This window comes from Phocoena sinus, chromosome 1, assembly GCF_008692025.1.
Source record: "Phocoena sinus isolate mPhoSin1 chromosome 1, mPhoSin1.pri, whole genome shotgun sequence".
NCBI lineage: Eukaryota > Metazoa > Chordata > Mammalia > Artiodactyla > Phocoenidae > Phocoena > Phocoena sinus.
Genome location: NC_045763.1, coordinates 42,958,400 through 42,972,611, shown reverse-complemented (window position 1 = coordinate 42,972,611; position 14,212 = coordinate 42,958,400). Strand labels below are relative to the sequence as shown.

The 14,212-nt window shown below is 36.5% G+C and overlaps 1 protein-coding gene across 1 annotated transcript in view; it reads right to left on the bottom strand.

The window, feature by feature from the left end:
• Positions 1-3,808: 3,808 nt before the first annotated feature.
• Positions 3,809-14,212, bottom strand: part of RNF11 (ring finger protein 11) — a 46,920-nt gene continuing 36,516 nt past the window's right edge. Inside the window, exons 2-3 of the mRNA XM_032645514.1 lie at positions 7,186-7,355; positions 3,809-5,866 (exon numbers count right to left, since the gene is read on the bottom strand). Of these exons, the coding sequence (XP_032501405.1) occupies positions 5,695-5,866; positions 7,186-7,355 (342 nt within the window). The 3' untranslated portion in view covers positions 3,809-5,694. The remainder of the gene's footprint in view (positions 5,867-7,185; positions 7,356-14,212) is intronic.

The following is a 14,212-nucleotide window of genomic DNA, read 5'->3' as shown; positions in this document are numbered from 1 at the left end:
TCAGATTCCTTAGGGCTTCTCTTCTTCCCTGCTTTCTCCTTCCCTTCACTTAATAAATATCTGTTGAGCACCTAAATGTCCTGCTCTCATGAAAGTAAACAAATTAGAGCCATGGAGTAAATAAACAGGGGCTCTTGGTCCAGAGGGTAAGAAACCAGCCATCAAACAATCTGGGGAAGTGAACTACAGGATGGAACTACAAAAGATCTGAGACAGGAAAGAGCTTGCCATTTTAGAAAGCACACACAAAAAAGTCTAGAAAGTAGAGTACTATGAAAGGAGAGAGGCAAAAAGTCTGCTGTCTCCATTAAGAAGCTTGGATTTTATTCTCCGCACAATGGAAAGCAATTAAAAGTTCTAAGCAGATGAAAGACATCATCCAGTTTACTCAAAACTATTTTAACTGCTGTGTGAAGAATGTACTATACAGGGTTAAACATGGAAGCTGGGAGGCCAGTGCCATGCCAAAGGCCAACAGCACCAACTGCTTCTGCTTCATGAGAATTGCCATTAAAATACCTCCTCTTCCCTGCACCAGCTACCACACTTACGGGGGAAAAAAACCTTTCAATATGCTGCTAAGTTATAATCAGGCTCTAAGAGTCAATGTGAGTTGGCATTTCTTGTTCTTTACTCTTCATGAGAAATCAGCAACCCAGTTTATCAAAAATCCAAACCCATAAACATGATTTCTTACTTCAAAGGTATCTTCAATGCCATTAACGCAAAGTTTCAGAAATAAATAATCCTGAGAACAAGGCTTGCAAAAATGACCAACCTGACAACGCCATTAGCACCCATCTCACTACTGAAAAGAAGAATGGTTATTATTCCTCATATCAAAATAACATCATGGACAGTGATTGTCAAGGGCCATGAGGACAAATGGTTTGTGAAAAACAACTTCCCTTCACTGCATACCCTAAAATTGTAGCCATTAACTTACCTGTCTGCTTGAGTTCAGCTACCCTCATGGAAAGAAGATCATCATTCTGCACTAGCTCAAAGCCGAAGACTGGCTGTGATCCTGGAATTGGCAGAATGTAGCTTATCCCCATACCTCTGGTATGGATAGTGCTGGAAGCCAATCTGATAGCACAGTCCAGGCTTCCCAATTCACACAACACCTAAGACTTGCTTTTGGATCCTGAATGACTAGATTAACTATTATATGGCCCCCCAGAGAAAAGCTGGGCCCATCACTTGCTTAGCCAACCACATCTTCTCATAAGCATTCATCACTATGACCAGACTCTTGAAGTAAACCCTCAGTTACCTTTTTCAACTTCATTTTCTCAGCATGAAGAAATCTAGTCGATAAGCACTGCTGTTACACACTGATAAGAATGTATTCAAAGTAAACAGGCACTGCTCACCCTTTGATCACAATCAGTTTTAAATGCCTAAAATCTGTACCTTATTGATAATGCTGCTTCATTCATACGCAGAGAAAACCAAATTTGCTGTGGAAAGCATCCAAAGATGACTAAATCTTCCAGTGGACAGTTAGTTTTCTCAAAAAACAAAAATGTAAAAGAAAGTTAGTATCTCTTAAAGTTTCCATAAAAAATTTATGAAATGGTAGATGGTTTCAGTCTATCAGTAACATTAATTAGATGGATCCAGTTATTATCCTGGGCTAATGACCATTGCTTAGCGTGGTAAGGCAAACAAGAACAATGTGAACAATTAAGATGTGCAGATAAATCCAAACCCCTTTTGTAAAATTTTACTGAAGCCTCTAACAAAAATGTTATGGATCAGGAAATGGGTTGTAAAGGGATTCATCTGGATTTTCATCCATGCTAAAGAGCAAGGAAACAGCCAAAGGATAAATGGAAAAGCAAAGTCTGGATACTTGTATCAGGACAATCAATATCTGAATAAATAATCACCCAGCACTGCTGTTTTTAGAACCAGAGGCTCTCAGAAAAAGGATTACAAAGTATATTTAAATTAATATTCCCCAGGTACATGTGCCTCATCCATTTACTAACTTCTATATGTCATTTTAATATAAACGTTAATGTGTTACAATGTAACTCTCAGGAGCTTAAAAAAAAAAGATGTTATTTTTCTCTAGTTAAAAATAGTACTTTATGGGAAGAGAGAACTAACAAATAGTCCAGCTAACTTTCTCTAAATATATAAAATGCTTACTACATCTTTCAAACCACTCAGAAAAAGTACTGTTTTAAAGTGTTTTATATAATGTAATCAAGCATTTACAGTTACTCCTCCCATTAAACCCTTATGTTTCACTTGAATTGCTACAAACTAAAGTCCTCTCTAAATCTGAATTATGAGCATTAAACCACTCACTGCCTAGCCATAAGCAAACACCTATTCTGACAATATAGAACTGAGAAAAAATTCTTTCAGAGACCACTTCTTGGTAGCTCTTAGGTAAATCACCTAACAGTGGGTCAATCAGTAATGACATTAAATGCAAAGATGGAAATTTTCATAGTTGGACATTTTTACTCCACACTTTTTAATTTAATAATGGCAAAATACTTAGAAAGTGGGACCAAGGGGGAAGAAATTATAAGGAATTCAGCTATGTCCTCAAAAGGAATAATATAATGCAGTCAGAATAAGACTGCACAGGATGCTGATGGCTCTCATGCCCATGCCTCACATGATGGGGACATCTGAACCAGGCCTGTGTCTTAGGGAAGTCTAGTTGAGTGTAAGACTAGAACAGAGGAGCTAGACAGGGTATAGAAGGAGGGGTTACAAACTATCTTCACTAACTTTTTCCATACCCAGTAAAAGAATAGATGATCTTTAAATTCAGGTGGTAAACTTAGTATTACTTCAGGAGATACTAACCTTTTCTCATGTCCAATTTCAAAATTAAAGGCTTAAAAAATTAGCTGATTAGCTCTGATGCGTTTAACATGCAAGTGTCATCAGCTGACTCTGAGAAACTGACTGCTAGCCAATGCCTTTGTAAGCAAACATGGCCACCAATTGCCTACATTTCCGAACTATGCCAAAGAAACTTACCTTCTTTCCTGTTTGCCATTTTCAGTCTCAGGACCATAGGCAGTTCTGCTTTGAACTCCTTTATTGTTATTCCTTTTTTAAAATGCATGCTTCCTTAAGAAGGAGCTTTGTTCACAGAAAATTTGTTACCTCAATGCTCACTATATTCTGTTTTATATTACATAGACAACCGAAAGTAGCTGGAGTCTTCTAATACCTGAGGTGTCTTATAAAGAACACTCATAGCATTTAAAAGGTTTGTGTGAACCAAACTACAAGTATCTGAAAGTATTTCAAATTGTTCGGTTTACATTTAAAAGAGTAAGATTCTTTTATTTTTTCCTGGTCAGGCTTTCCAGACATCTCAAATCCTACAGCCTGAACATATCTTGCCCAAATCCAAATATGTTGTACCTATTATTTGGCTTAAGAAAATTTAGAAGCTATCAAGCTTCTAAATTTATGATTAGATGGTATTAAATGCCAAGCCATAAAAAATACTTCCCCAAAAGTATATATACCTAGAAATTTTTAAGTAATTAAATTTATACATGTGTGTTTTAAAGAAAGGATTAGAATATTCTTATGTAATCAATTCTAACTTTAGCCCTTTACAACTGTATTATAACTTTATTTAACTTGGTAAAAGCCAAAACTGATGGTTCTTAACATGGTATGTGGAGATCAAAATTAAAGAATACAAAATACCTTAAAAAAAAAAAAGCATTCAGCTCAATCCTGGTTCCTTCAATATTACTGCCAAACTTCTGTGAAAGAAGCCTTGTAATAAAGACTAACAGCAACATAGAAGATGATTAAAAAAAAAAAAGTTCATTTACCAATTTTAACAATCTAGAAAAAAGGAAAGTGACTATAATACTTGATGACAGACATCATGTTTAAGTAGAAAACACAAAGATAAAAAAAGTAATACCGCTGAAAATATTGCACAACTTCAGGTGTTTCCTCCAAATTTGCTTTATGTAATTGGATATAAATTAATGAACAAAAACTTAAGCAAGATACATGTAACAATTTAACAGAACTTGATAATCTAATTTCTTTCAATTTTTCTCGAACTCATCATGGGGCTCATAAGAAAATTAACCAACATGGATACTGCTACAGTTGAATGTCAAATCTTTAAGTGCTTATGACATACTAAATTCTTCTATAATGCAATTATGAAGAACCCTTCAAGAGACTTGTGTTTTGTATGTAGAAAAGTGTTAAAGTCAAATATTCAACTCAATATAAAATAAAAAGAAACATTTCTGATTTGTTGGGTTGAGATTGCTTCTCCTTTTGCTAATGAATGATTTTTTAGCTGTAATATCACTGAGTTGTACAAATATGTCACCTTCGAGTACATAAAGAAAAATAAACACATGCTAAATGGATAAAACATTACAACTACATCTTTACTAGACCATCTCTACCTCTAACACTTCAGAAGCTTAGAGATTCAGTGTTCTTATATTAACTGCAAGAAAAAGATAAAAGAGAAATTCCTTCTTTTTTGAGATCACAACTATGAAGTCATGTGGTTATACAAATTCTGCATTTGTGTGCAAAACATGAAACACATTTATCTTAATTCTCCCTGCTTAGAATTAATTGTCAGTCAACTAGCAGGACTGTCCTTCCAACAGAAACAGAGATGTGTTTTTATATAACTTCAGTAACCTCAGCACTACAATAAGAAGAGATGCAGTATCCTTTTGCTATGTTCAAGACAACAGGGAAGGAGGTCACAGGAAAGAATAAATCAAAATTGTTGCAACTGAGAAACTTTTCTCAGTTTAACCATGGTGCCACTTTCATTTTTACATAAGCATGGTGGCATAATTCAAGCTCAATAAATCAGAATTCTTAATATTTAAAATTTACCTTGACTTTTAATTATCACCATATTAACAACCAAAATAATTAGGTGAAACACATAAGAAAGGGTAATATTAAACCCCACTTTACTAGAGTTGGTTTCTTGACACATTAACTCATTTTTTTATAGAAAAGGGATAGTGCATCTCAGTTTGCTTACAAGCTAGGAGATCACTTTGAATTCTGCATTTCCTAACTGCAAACAGATATAGCACTTATAACAGGTTATAAATAAACTGGTTTTCAAGCATAGAGCCAGCCCCAACGATAATAATATACTATTTAAAAAGACCTAAGGCAATGAATTCCATTTCCAATGGAAAAAAAGAACTGTGCAAACAAGCTTAAAACTACTTTTTTTGTGCCAGTGTTATAAAATGTAGCTTTTAATAAAACCTTGACCCAAATGCCAGCAACTTGAGAAAAGAATTTGGGTGGGGGGAAGAAGAAAGTTATTTCATTTAGGAAAAACAACCACTATCTTTTTCCTAATCTTCAACAGACACAATTTAAACATATACAGCTGCTGTATAACACTTTACACAATTCCTATGTACTGGAGCAATAACAAGATCTAAATACAATTATATTTTTGAACACTGGGTCAAGGCTTTACATAAAAATACCTTCCTACTTTTCCCCCTAAGTTTCTAAAATATCACATACTTTTTTTCCCCAACATCTGCAGCCATGCAGGAATTTTTAGGAAACTTTTGTGCATGATCTTAATTCCTAATCCCTGGCTCTTTGGGCTCAGTGACAAAAGATCAAAACCACCAAAAATGATGGTTCACTTGAAGTCAGATGAGAGACCCTGGCTCAATTAGTCTCGTAGGATGAAAGCAGTGCTGCATCAACTGGCTCCATGCAGGAGGGGCACGTGAAGGATCTCATCAACCAGTCATCTATACAGTCCAGGTGATAGATGTGCATGCACGGCAGAAATCGAATTGGGTCCCCATAAACAAAGTCCATCATACAGATCACACACCTGTTGAGGGTGAGGGAGAGAAATAAGAAAGCATTTTTAGAGAAGTGATCCAGCTAGAATATTCTTTAAAATCCCCATTACAAAGACAGTGTTAATATGAACAGATGAAAATGGCTTGCCTGTCATCCTACCACCTAAGCATCCAGATTGAATTTTTTCTTAATAAGTGTTATACAGCCACAATCTCTTATTTCAGTCACCTGGGAATTTGAAGAGTTTGAGAGCAATCAACAGGGCAAAGAGAAAGGTATCACAGGGATCAAGTCCACTGCTAGAATTTTACTTGTAAAACAGCTATTACAGAAGAAACCTTAAGAAGAATGTGAAGCTTTAGTACGTAGGAAAGGAAACCATGTTAGATTAATTTTATTTGAACTGCTTTTTTAGTGTAATCCCATATAGTTTTCACTTTAATAAGTGTATGTAAATACAGAACCACTAATTTCAGCCTACTTACTGGGCTGCTACAGGCTAAAGTTCTCTTCAATAACCCCAGTTTCAAGCTCACTGCACTCATCTACAGGTTCAAGAAGCAACCCAATTCAGCAGTCAATATTCTAGATAGGTTACAATCTTAAGTACTAGCCCTAAATGGTGCTACAGCTCAAACAGCCAAACACAACATAGTAAATTACTTTATGTCTGTGTTGGTAACGACCATTCTCAACCTAAAAGGAGAATGGCTGTCCTCATTAGGGATTCTCAGACAATAATGAGCTCTGAGGACAAAATCTCCCTTATATTTAACTCATCAGGCTTAGTACAATTATTCTACAAGTTAAGAAATGGATAAGATTTTCCTCATATCACTAAAACCCTTAGCAAACCATTTTAATGGCTACATAACCTACCAAAGTATTCCTCTACTGTTATTTTTCACTAAATAAAACTATGGTGACTATCTTTATGCATAAAACTCTAGGGATTGAAGTGAGGCACATATTTTAGGATAGATCTCTAGAATTAACTATTTCAAAGGATTTAGATCTAAAGGTCCTTGACATCCTGCCAAATGGCTTTCCCAACTGATTAGGCCACCAGCAATGCTGGTACTAGTTCACAGTTATTACACAGGTAAATCATTTTTAACTGACATTAACTGTCATCCAAATGGACAGAGGCAACATATAAAATGGTCAGAATTCACACCATCATTTATTTCTTAGCTATTTTTATATGAAAATTCTTCTTAATTGCTACATCTAAACATTTCCTTGTAAGAAATGATTAAACATCTGACTTCCAAAATGCAGGAGAGTATTTTTAAAAATCAGATCTATGAAGATAGATCTTTGAAATATGTATAAATTAAAACTTACTCCCGGATCTTTTTTTCTGATCCATCTCTTCCAGGGTCATAAACTCCTTTAGGCAGATGCTGTATAAGGCCTATTCTTTGAGCTATCCTAATTTGTTCCTCTTCAGTCAGCTGAGTTGCTAGGCGAGTCTGGCTAGGTGTTGGATGATAGACCGGAACTGGAACTTGTTCCTAAATTTTTTTAAATGGAGAAAAGAATTATTTTTAAAAAATTTGTTTTCTGGGGTAGTGTTTTCCTTTTGTTTCTTCCTTTTTTGGCTGGGGGAGGGGGCCTTGGGGAGAAGGAGACTGGACAAGTATGCAGTAGCATGAGATTCTCTTTTACCCTGCCTTAACTTTAGCATATCTGACCTATGTTTAAAGGATACTGAAACACAGCTTTACAGAAAAACTGGAATGGAATGTTACTTCAAGTATTTCTTTTTTTTTTTTTTTTTTTTTTTTTTTTTTGCGGTACGCGGGCCTCTCACTGTTGTGGCCTCTCCCGTTGCGGAGCATAGGCTCCGGACGCGCAGGCTCAGCGGCCATGGCTCACGGGCCCAGCCGCTCCGCGGCATGTGGGATCTTCCCGGACCGGGGCACGAACCCGCCTCCCCTGCATCGGCAGGCGGACTCTCAACCACTGCGCCACCAGGGAAGCCCACTTCAAGTATTTCTACAGGAAAACCATATAACACAGACATATTCATTCCTGATACACAAAAAGATAAATCAATGTAACTAATTAATTAACCAAATGGACTGTATTCAATATTCTGTAGGCCACAATGGAGTTCTGTGGTCTCAGTATATCATTATTTACATTTGAATTGGCCATTGTAGATTCCTCTTATTTGCAAACTTATTCTTTCTTTCCTTACAGACAACAATCTTAAAATTAATTTATTATTTATTTGGAAAGACTGGACATTATTGCAATAAACTTCTGTAAAATTTCTTTTAGGCTTTTGGATACATATTTAGATATGATAATCCAGTGAGCCAAATAAGGCCACCTTCCTTCCAAATGGAATACATATCCAAGGACTCAACCAACCATGGATCATGCAGTACTGCAGTATGTATTTGTTGAAAAAAAAAATCTGTATATAAGTGGACCCGTGCAGTCCAAACCTGTGTTGTTCAAGGGTCAACTGTATTGCTTTTTTTTCCTACTCACATTTATGAGATAATTTTATTCACACTCTATACAGTCTTTCAACAGATACTTGAGTATCTATTATGTGCTAGGTGATGGGGAGTGCAGAGTAAACAAAATAAAGTTCCTAGATTGATGGAGAATGCTACTTTAGGTAAGATACTCAGAAAAAATCTCTCTGATGAGACATTTGGGAAGAGACCTCAATGAATACGAGGAAAACAGTGCATCTCTGACCTAATGATTTCATTGTGGCTAAAGCCATTTTTGAGCCACCTAATATGGTGTTTCAGACAACATCTCTACTGTATAAACTGAGCCATAACACTTTCAATCCATGTATGATGTTTTCATGGGAAAATTTACGTTAAATCACAACTACCTATTCACATTACATTACAAAATGTTATTTTCATTCATCCTGTAGGATCACTCATGATTTCTACAATTTAAGCACTCATTTACAATGACAGCCAACATTTGCAAGTATGAGATTATGCCTCCAGGAATAATTGCTAAATTTGTGTTAAGCTTTAAAAAAAAAATTCTGTGAAATAACCTCCATAAGCATTCAGAACTAGCATCAGTTGAAGCTGTTTTGAGCCAATGGCTTCTGGGGTTCAAAATAAAATAATTAAGAATGTACCCATAATTAGAGACTTCATAAGCTCAAGTATAAATATCCTTTTCAAAGAGAAATTTTAGGGGAAAGTCTCAGATACATATAAAGTAGGCTCAAATACTGAAATATCTAATTCAAGGAAAAAGGCACTTCACTACAATGTCTCTTAAAGATACCATTATGTACCTTTAAATTAGCCTTATTCTTATAAAACCCTTTTCTGACAGTAGTTATTATTGAGTTTCTTATCAAAGGCAGTTCAACTTAAGACTTTAAATATTTCTATTCTCTGAGATTCAGAACAAATCTGTAATTAAAGATCTCAAAACACAGTAAATTCTTTATCAAATAATTAAGATTACATTCTCTGGTAAAATGTCAGTAGTTCAAAGTTTCATGTTTTATGAATTTCCACATAAAATCATTAATGGTTACTTTCATACTTCTAGCTCATGACTTAGGAAATAATAACCAAGCATGTGAGTGCTTATCAGAACTATATTCTTCATCCAAATATTTATTTAGTTCATATTACATGCAAAGAAGATTTATTATTAAGTATGGTTCTTGAATCCAGATAACCTTGGGTTAAAGTCACTTCTCTGCCACTTAACAGAGTGACCGTGTTGAAGTGATTTAACCTATCTGGGTTACCCTACCTTATATGGCTGCTATAAGACTTAAATGAGAAAGATGGTGAACCTTGGAATGGCAGGAACTCAATAAATGGTAGCTATTATAACTATTAACACTGCATTCGAAGAGCTATGTTTATTACTGCAGTCCAATTAGCTGTTTCCTATGTTTCATGCTTGTCCATCTTACTGGCTTTGTTCTTGCTATCCCCTCTAGTATCCCCTGCAGGCCCCTTGGTCCAAATCCTACCTCGTCTAGCAGCTTGTTGACCTAAAGCTTTCCCCAATCCTCCTCCCTACCACCCAATATTGACAGACTCTGCCTCTAGCCTCAGCTTAATTACATAGGTGTCCACCTATAAAAGAATTAAGCCGATTATACAGAATACAGTAAAGCTTTCACAAGTGCAGTCATCAAGTGAGAAGAGACTGTCAATTCTTCTAGCTTTCAAAGAGGAAGTGAAGTACAAAACTGACTGCATTTCAGGACTTCCCTGGTGGTGCAGTGGTTAAGAATCCGCCTGCCAATGCAGGGGACATGGGTTCGAGCTCTGGTCTGGGAAGATCCCACATGCTGCGGAGCAACTAAGCCCATGCACCACAACTACTGAGCCTGTGCTCTAGAGCCTGAGAGCCACAACTACTGAGCCCGTGTGCCACAACTACTGAAGCCTGCACACCTAGAGCCCATGCTCTGCAACAAGAGAAGCCACTGCAATTAGAAGCCCGTGCACCGCAACGAAGAGTAGCCCCCGCTCACTGCAACTAGAGATAGCCCGTGCGCAGCGACAAAGACCCAATGCAGCCAAAAATTAATTAACTAATTAAAAACTGCATTTCTTTAGCACAGTATGAAAACTTTCTTTCAGCCCTATATATCTACACCACTGTGACTACAGGCAATTTTTTGCTTTATAAAAAGTTATTTTTTTAACCAATATTTCCTTTTAAACAAGTCTGTATATATACAAAAAATTTCAGTTTGTAGGTCAAACTCAGAGAATCTTTTATACACTAGAAAAATAACTTTGCTGACCAGGCTTTATAGTGCATATAAAAGTTACATGACCCTTCTGTTATTAAAGATCATAAAAATGGCTGTTTCACCTCTGGTTTAGAAATTCACCTCTTTTAAGGTTTTATACCTAGCAGGCTAACTTTCGATGCAGAAAAGTTTCATAGTTCAGAGTCAAAAAGGCTGTCCCTGCTCTGCTACTTATCAGTCATAAGACCTTGACCAAGTTATTTACTTAACCTCTATTAGACTCAGTTTCTCTATGTGTAAAGTACCAGGACTACTGTAAGAATTAAAAGAGACTTGTAACTGCTGTCCCAGTACAGCATGAGACACACATACAAAAGCTCATTAAATAAATGTTAGCTACTACAATATTATTCTGTGTCTACTAGTATGTGACTATAGAAAAGCATTGCAACGTTTAAGAAATGGACTGAATTTTCAATTTTGTATGTCAATTATAACTCAGTAAAGCTGAAAATGAAATAAAACAATTTTTTTTAAAAAAGAAGAAATGGACTAGACTATGACAGAGGTAAGTAAAACTTGTCAAAAAAGAGTCTTAGAAATTCACTTAAGAACAACTCTCTCATTTTATAGGCCCAAGCTTACCTACAGTCACAAAATTACTGACAATGTTGGAATTAGAATTCTGGTCTCCCTTTTAAGCTGGTAATTTCCACTACATCATGCTTGGTTGCTGGATAGGAAGGAGATTCTCCAAGTTAAATGATTTGGACTTTGTCCATTTATATTACACTGAAATGACATTTTAAGAAAGCCATCAAAATAAAGAATTTCTTATAAAGATTTTTCATCTGCAATAAAGGTTTCATAATTTCAACAACTTCTAAAATTTAAGAATTTCAAAGAACATCAAATCCATTTTGAAACTGCCCCGTAAAATATACTCTATTGCTGATGGAAAAATAGAATCCCACACCCCCACTCCTAGCTGGGGTACCTTCGCAGAATCCTAGGAATCAATAGAATACCGTTTTTAAAACACTATTTATGAATATGGGATTTTCAGTCTGAAAAATTAAATTATAAGATTTGAGTCTCTGATACTTCCTGTAGTAAGTTATTCTAACCCTCTGCTTTCTCTCAACATCAAATGACTCTGGTTTGCAGACTTGAAGCTAACTACTATTGCCCCTGGCTTTGGTCCTATCTTTGTGGCTTGTCTCTGAATACAAGAAACTCTTCGGCCTCTGTTGTAACCCCTGCCAGCTCAGATTTTCAACCCTTGAATTATGATTTCCAGTCTAGACTACCTTTCATTATTCTCAGTCCCAGACCAACTGACCAGTCTTGATGAGCCGCCATCCACATCAAGATATGACTCATACGGAAGTCGGTGAAACAATTAGTATAAGACTGTGGGTAATGAGGTACTCCTTAATCCTTGAACATACCTACTACAAACAAAAAGACCTATACTACAAACAAAAAGACTTTAACTGTCTCTAAGCATGTGCTTTTTAAGAGGCTAGATTTCTTTGGTCTTGTGGTTCACATAGGGGTACAGAGAACACAGAAAGCAGAACAGAAAAGGAAAGCTCTACCTTACAAAGAAGCATATTAATAGATAGAAAAACAAAACGCCTATCTCTTATTCACATTATGGATGTATTTTCTTCTTTGGTATTTTTGTTAAACGAAATAAACCCTCTAGATATTTTAAGTGATTCACCATTCTAATTTCAGTTTATATGCAACTTTTCAGAAACCCTCTACAGGGAAGAAAATGACTAAGAGCTCCTGATATTTTAAAGATAGCCTCACCCTTCTTACCACACACACCTAGTTTTAAGTCCCATCATACTTATTAAAAATGACCTTAAGTATGAATTGCTATTTAGTAACTAGAGATCCAATGGTATTTTCTAGGTGGCAAAATGTAAACTTGTTTCTCCTGTCAGCTAGAAGACACTGAATCGAAGATTGGATGGGGATATAAAAACAGCACTGTTTAAAAGATCTGGACTCTGGGACAGTTCTCAACATTCCCTAACTAATGGCTCACTGTGCCTAAACTCTTTGTGTGAACAGTGCGATTTATGCTGAACACCTGCTTTCCCTCTGGGAGTCTAGAATTTTGGTATATGTTAGGCAGTGGCTCAGTACTTTGGGCTTCCCTGGTAGATAACACTTCAAACATGTTGGCACAATTCAGTGCTGGAGAATTAAGCACATTCCATGTGACTCCACTAGGAGAGAACTCTTAGAAGCCTGTGCCTTTCCTATGGACCTTTGCATCTTTTCCTATGCATCTTTTCCCTTTACCAATTTTGATCTGCGATCTTTTGCAGTAATAAATCATAGCTGTGATTACAATTATATGCTAAGAACTATGAGTCCTCCAATGGAACTGAAGATCATTCTAGATAATGTTAAGAGTGATAGGGGGAACTCCCTGGCAGTCCAGTGGTTAGGGCTCTGCACTTCCACAGCAGGGGGCTCGGGTTTGGCACTTACCCACCTCCCCCACCCAAAAAAAGAGTGATGGATAGTGCCTGCATTGACTCCTTTGTTTTCAAGCAGTTTATTTGGTGATGTTCATTAGAAATGCTCCTTTGTGGACTTCCTTGGAGGTCCAGTGGTTAAGACTCTGCACTTCCACTGCAGAAGGCACGGGTTTGATCCCTGGTCGGGGAACTAAGATCCCGCATGCTGTGTGGCGTGGCCACAAAAAAAAAAAAAAAAAAAAAAAAGAAATGCTCCTTTGTGAAAAATGTGTGTTTTGACAATGGCAGTTACACAGTACTTCTGTTTTATTCCTTTTTTCAAAGCAAGTTTGAAGGAACTAACATTTTGAACATTTATTATTTAGCACAGAGAAAAACACCTTTGACATAGAAGGGTTATATGCTGAATTGTGTCCCCCAAAATTCTTATGCTGAAATTCTAATCCCCAGAACCTCATGATGTGACGGTATTTGGAGTGTGTGACTATTTTTGTCCTGGTCTCTTCTCCTGCCCTATACTCTTCACCAAAACTATGTCCATGTTGACAGCTAAAACTACCACCTGGATATAAATGATTCACAAATTTATATTCCAGTCTAGATCTCGCTTTTAAACTCCAGGCTCTACTTTGACAGTTCTAATTTGATGTCCAAAAATGAACTCCCCTCCAAAACCTGGTCCTCTTCCCTATCTCAGTAAATGACACAACCACCTTTCTAGTTCTGGAAGACAGAAACATCCTTGGTACCTCCCTTCCCTTTACCTTCCCATATTTAATACATCACCGGGTTCTAGTGAATTTATTTTCTATTGAAATGCTGATAGAATCTGTTCATTTCTTTCCATGTCTATTGCCAATACTCCAGTCTAAGTTCCCATTTCTTTCCTGGTGTACAATATTAGCTAGGAAAACCTCAATTTGTTTTCTACCCAGAAGTTACAGCAATCTTTCCAAAACAAATCCAACCCTATGCCCTCCTCAACATACTTTAAAACTCCTTCAATAGCTTCCCACTGCTCTTAGGATGAAGTCCAAAGTCCTTAATAAGACCTCCAAAGCCCTGCATAGTCTGGTTACCTACCTACCTACCACTCACCCTCTCCTTCCTCATCTAACAACTCACTCACTGCTTTCTAGCCCCA